Below are 6,000 nucleotides of genomic sequence, written 5' to 3' on the forward strand. Positions count from 1 at the left end.
TGAACTGATTGGTCCCAGAACGCTGTACTTTTATCATTCTTCTGTCTCTGCCCTTTACTGTTTGCTCCTTTTCTCCTCCTTTGGTGCATCTTTCTCCAGTATAGATGCCTCCTGTGTCCCTTCTAGAAAGAGCTGAACATTCCAAGGAAACTTCCCAAGGTGGTTAAAGAAGCAGTCTCATTTTTTATCCCTGTTAGGCCAGATGGCAGCTCCAAAGATAAGAGATTGTCCTGTTTCAATTCATTATATATCACCTACTATAGTAATTTTAGCTCTGAACATTCGTATAGCTTGGTTTGCTAAGAATTTTTCACCAGGTAACCACATCTGGTCCTCACGGTAGCCGTGTAAAGTACCCTCCTCTGAATTTCTGCAGCATGCTGGGCTTCCCTTTATCGTCATACTTAACATATTGTGCTTGTTTCCTGAATCTCACTGCTTCTCTATACTGGGAGCATGTTGAAGGCTCAGTGGGACCCCAGTACCCCACCACAGAGCCTGGCCCAGAGCGGGCCTCCAAAAAATGTGTTGGTTGCACAAATGGATGGCTAACTGTGACTTGACTTCTGGATGCAGGGATAGTCGGGTGCCGTGAGAGATGCCAGAGAGCAAGTGCAGCCTCACCTGGAGGCACTCAGTAGGGAGGGCAGTTGCAGTGCAGGGTAGCGAGCACAGCAGCCAAGGTGCGAGTCCAGTGCTTGGAGAACCCAGAGGAGGAAGCAGCTGGCCACTGGGGCTGGAGGGAGACACAGGGCTCTCGGGAGGCCTCCTGAACTCTCAGGTGAGAACTGAGAGTGCTAAGGCCTGCCCAGGCACATAGCTCCCTGACTGTACATTCCCTTCCTTCCCTTCCCAGGGCCGGCTGACAGATGGAAAAGGGAAGACCATTGATTGCAAGGACGCCATCTTCATCATGACCTCCAATGTGGCCAGTGATGAGATCGCACAGCACGCACTGCAGCTGAGGCAGGAAGCTTTGGAGATGAGCCGTAACCGTATTGCCGAAAACCTGGGTATGGCGGCTGACCTGAGCAGTCTGGGCCAGTGACCAGGCCACCAGCCTATCTCCTGGGGAAGAATGGGATTGGGGCCCTGGGCCCAGGTGAAGGTTCTAGTGGGCAGCTCTGTCCCTAGCTGACACTGAGCAGACAGCAGGCACCATATCAAGTAGTGGGGGTTGAGACGAAAGAGACAGAGACCCCACTTCTTCAAGAAAGCCCCAAGTCTGTTGAGTGATAAGAGGGCTCGAGGCAGGAATGGACAGAGCTACACCAGGGTGGGGGGCCAGAGGCTGCCCAGGGTCTTAGGGGACTGACGAGATGCACATACAACAGATAGAGATGCTTTGGTGCAAGAAGGGGACAGCAGATCGAAAACTCTATGGCAGTGGACACAGCCTTGTTCACCCAGGGCAGCTTCCTACGTAGGTGGGCCTTGGAGAGTGCTGAAAAAAGGAGCACATCCGGCAGGAAGCTGTGTCTGTCATCTTTTCCATTCAAGATCGAGCCCTGCAGCCCCCTTCTCCAAGTCAGGACTCAAGTCTTAATCCTGACGTTTCTTCTCCTCTCTCCTCTCCCTCCCTCCCTCACACAACTCCAACCCTGAGGAACCACAGGCTTCGTACACATGAGAGCTGGAAAGGCCTCAGAAAGTGCCTGGTCAGAGGAAGAGACCAGGCTGAAGCCCAGAGAGCCTTAGACCTTGACCAGGACCACACAGACGGGCGGGATCAGGGCTCTTTGCATGGGCAGGCCAAGGGGCGGGCACAGCCCCCAAAGTTCCCTGAGTGTGGGGAGTAAGCAGTTTATGATTCTGCCTCCACAGGGGATGTCCAGATAAGTGACAAGATCACCATCTCAAAGAACTTCAAGGAGAATGTGATTCGCCCTATCCTGAAAGTAAGAGGCCTTTCTTGGCACTTCCTGCTGGAGCCTAAAGTTTGGGGAGGGTGATCTTAGCCATCCTAAAGATCTGGAAGCCCCGTAATTTCCCCAGTCTTCCCCTGGTGTCTGGTAATTTCCCTAACCCCCTCTGGGTCACTGAGCTCATCCCACCCCTAACCTGGCCCTGCAGGCTCACTTCCGGAGGGATGAGTTTCTGGGACGGATCAATGAGATCGTCTACTTCCTCCCCTTCTGCCACTCGGAGCTCATCCAACTCGTCAACAAGGAACTAAACTTCTGGGCCAAGAGAGTAAGAGGGGACTGCCCATGGGTGGGGGCGGGATAGCCAGCCACTGGAAATCTGGAATGCTGGACTGGGGGCACCGCCACACACACAAAAGGTGGAGCACAGTGGTGTGGGGCCAGTGGCCCTGGCCTCAGGCCAGAGTGGCCAGAGATGGAAAGCAGTGGGCCACATGCAGGCACGCTTCCATCTGACCCATCTCAGGCCAAGCAAAGGCACAACATCACGCTGCTCTGGGACCGCGAGGTGGCAGACGTGCTGGTCGACGGCTACAATGTGCACTATGGTGCCCGCTCCATCAAACATGAGGTGAGCACAGGAGCCTGAGAAATGTAGGTGACTCCACACCTGCCTCCCCAGGGCCCCCCAGACCCAGTTCCTGAGCTCTCAGCCTGCCTCCCTATAGCTTGGTTGCTGGAATTATTCACACCCAGAGCGGATGCCCATTCAGAACCATAAACACATGATCACCAAGTAAAACCCCTGCTGGAGGGTAGGCAAGTATGAACCCCACTAGGACTGGGGAACTGGGCTGGGAGCCTCAGAAACTGAGCGCAGTCCTGTGAGCTAGCTGTTATGAGCCCCAGTTGGCAAATGAGAAAACTGAGGCTCAGGCTCAAAGGAGGTCTCTGAGTTGCCCTAGCAGTAAGTGATGGAGGCCAGCCTCCAGGCCGAGGGAGTGACCACTTCACCTCCCCGCCCACAGGTAGAGCGCCGTGTGGTGAACCAGCTGGCAGCAGCCTACGAGCAGGATCTGCTACCAGGGGGCTGTACTCTGCGCATCACAGTGGAGGACTCAGACAAGCAGCTACTCAAGAGCCCAGAACTGCCCTCGCCCCAGACTGAGAAGCGCCTCCCCAAGCTGCGTCTGGAGATCATCGACAAGGACAGCAAGACTCGCAAACTGGACATCCGGGCACCACTGCACCCTGAGAAGGTGTGCAACACCATCTAGCAGCCACCTGCCTGCTCCTGTGTGCCCTCACCATCCAATAAAGGCCCCTTGGCTGTGGCATGGCGACTGACTTATCTTCCCCTCATACCTCTCCCGTCTCTACCCAGTCTCACACCTGCTTACCTCCTCATAGCCCGTGAAGACCCCTTCTCAGCTCCAAAACCTGAAGGAGGAATTTCGCCCAACTCTGGCCCCTTTGTTATGGACCCATAACCTGCTAACAAGCCTTCAGGAGAGGAGCTGCCTTTCCACCCCCTTCAAGGCAAGGAGGGATGGTGTTCCCTTATTTCCTTCAGAATGATCCCCATCCCCCATAGTCGCCAGACTTTCTCATATACCCAGGAAGCTCAGAAGTATGGCAGCTAAGAAAACAGCTGGCTGGAAGAAGACAGGGACCAGACTGAACTGCCACCCTCTGCCAGTCCTCATGCAACTCAGTCCCCAGAACTTCTCCCCTGGGAGTGGAGGAGGAGCTCAGAGGCCCAAGCAGAGATGGTTCTGCAGTTTAGTGTGTAGCCTCCTTGTTCCATATCCTAAAATTCTAAGGGGAAGGGACCCATAGAAGCTTGCCTGTTTCTGCTACTATATTATACCCCCTATTCCTCGCCACCCCATGTCTTGGGGTCAAGCCAGACCCATGTTTCTTCAGCCTTGGGGACTAGGCCAGTGTTGGGCACCTCCAGGAGGAGGCGTGACTGGTTCCTTACCCTCCTCTACTTGGACTGAGCAGTAGTCGTCCAGATAACCAAGGAAGCTCAGCTCAGCTCTGTGGGGGCCTCCTTCAAAAGACTGACATGGCAGACATTAGGAAGCATAGGGAGAGAAATTATGGGTTTGGCCTCTGCACATGTGGCCATGGAGTCGGCCTCAGCCCTGTCTGTACTGCTCTTCTAGCTAAACGAGCCTGGAATAAACATGCAGTTTATTCAGTCTGCAGAGGGTCTGGACACCATCCCCCAAGGACATTTCACAGACCAGCCAATGTTTCAAGCCCACCTTAGCCAGGCACAGCAAGGCCTGGTGCATCCTTGGGCACCATCTATAGTAGCCCACCTACCCCCACAGGCCCTTTGTGGAACCCTCAGGTAGTGTTAGCTAGTCTTTCAGGAAGCAGAGAATGGGGCCGGGAATCAAAGGTCCTTGGGTAATGGAAGCATGTCCTAACAGTATGGTGGGTGTGAGGCAGTCAGAATCCAGGGTGCGGGCTCCCGCAGATACTTGGATCACTGTCTACCCCTCAGGGGCTGCTGCTCCCTACCTCAGTGACTGCTTTTCTTTTCTTTTTTTTTTTTTTTTTTTTGAGACGGAATCTCACTCTTGTCACCTAGGCTGGAGTGCAGTGGCTGAATCTCAGCTCACTGCAAGCTCCACCTCCCGGGTTCAAGCCATTCTCCTGCCTCAGCCTCCTGAGTAGGTGGGACTACAGGCGCCCGCCACCACCTCCGGCTAATTTTTTGTATTTTTAGTAGAGACGGAGTTTCACCATGTTGGCCAGGATGGTCTCGATATCCTGACCTTGTGATCCGCCCACCTCGGCCTCCCAAAGTGCTGGGATTACAGGCGTGAGCCACCGCGCCCAGCCTGCTTTTCTTTTCTTTGTTTTTTTCCTTTTTGTTTTGAAGTAATTTTAGACTTAGAGAAAGTTGCAGAAATAGTAGAAAATTCCCATGTACCTTTCATCTAGCTTCTTCCAATGATAACATCTTACAAAGCCATACGGTAGTTTATTAAAACCAGGAAATTGCTGGGTGTGGTGGCTCATGCCTGTAATTCCAGCACTTTGGGAGGCTGAGGTGGGCAGATCACCTGAGGTCGGGAGTTCGAGAGCAGCCTGGCCAACATGGTGAAACCCTGTCTCTACTAAAAAAAAAAATTAGCCGGGCCTGGTGGTGCGCTCCGGTAATTCCAGCTACTTGGGAGACTGAGGCAGGAGAATCACCTGAGCCCAGGAGGCAGAGGTTGCAGTGAGCCAAAATCATGCCACTGCACTCCAGCTGGGGCGACAGAGTGAGACTCCGTCTCAAAAAAGAAAACCAGGAAGTTAACACGGATAAACTACTACTAACTAATCTACGGAGATTCAAACCAGTTGTCCCGATGATGTTCTTTTTCTGGTCCAGGGTCCCACACTGCATTTTGTTGTCGTGTTTCCTTCATCTCTGTCAGCCTGTGACAGTTTCTCCGTCTTTATCTTTCATGACCTTGACACTTTGGAAGAGTCCAGGCCAGTTATTTTATAGAATATTCCCCAATTTGAGTTTGTCTAATGTTTTTACATGATATGATTGAGGGTCTGCATTTTTGGCAAGACAACCACAGAGTGACATTGTGCCATTCTTAGTGCCTCCTAGCAGAGAGTGGTGGTAACATTTTGTTTTGGTTTTTGTTTTTTTGTTTTTTTGTTTTTTTTTTTGAGACAGAGTCCCACTCTGTCACCCAGGCTGGAGTGCAGTGGCGTAATCTCGGCTCACTGCAAGCTCCGCCTCCCAGGTTCAAAGTGATTCTCCTGCCTCAGCATACTGAGTACCTGGGATTACAGGTGCCCGCCACCACACCCAGCTGATTTTTGTATTTTTAATAAGAGACAGGTTTTCGCCGTGCTGGCCAGGCTGGTCTCGAACTCCTGACCTCAGTTGATCCACCCACCTTGGCCTCCCAAAGTGCTGGGATTACAGGCATGAGCCACCGTGCCCAGCCTAGGTGGTGGTAACTTTGATCACATGGCTAAGGTGGTGTGTGCCAGGTTTCTCCACTGTACAATTAGGAATTTTCCCTTTGAAATTAATAAGAATGTTATACTTTGAAGCTGTGTGAATGTCTTATTTATCCTTAAAATTTTGCCTACTGATTTTCGTTTC

General features: G+C 52.4%; 1 protein-coding gene across 2 annotated transcripts in view; it reads left to right on the forward strand.

Moving 5' to 3' along the window:
• Nucleotides 1-4,074, forward strand: part of CLPB (ClpB family mitochondrial disaggregase) — a 148,416-nt gene extending 144,342 nt beyond the window's left edge. For both annotated transcript variants that reach the window (XM_017894472.1, XM_017894473.1), the window contains 5 exons: nt 857-1,013; nt 1,825-1,898; nt 2,074-2,193; nt 2,392-2,496; nt 2,894-4,074. In XM_017894472.1, coding sequence (XP_017749961.1) covers nt 857-1,013; nt 1,825-1,898; nt 2,074-2,193; nt 2,392-2,496; nt 2,894-3,142 — 705 coding nt within the window. In that variant the 3' untranslated portion in view covers nt 3,143-4,074. The remainder of the gene's footprint in view (nt 1-856; nt 1,014-1,824; nt 1,899-2,073; nt 2,194-2,391; nt 2,497-2,893) is intronic.
• The last annotated feature ends 1,926 nt before the right edge of the window (nt 4,075-6,000 follow it).

Source organism: Rhinopithecus bieti, unplaced genomic scaffold (assembly GCF_001698545.2).
Source record: "Rhinopithecus bieti isolate Rb0 unplaced genomic scaffold, ASM169854v2 scaffold_21412, whole genome shotgun sequence".
Taxonomy (NCBI): Eukaryota; Metazoa; Chordata; class Mammalia; order Primates; family Cercopithecidae; genus Rhinopithecus; species Rhinopithecus bieti.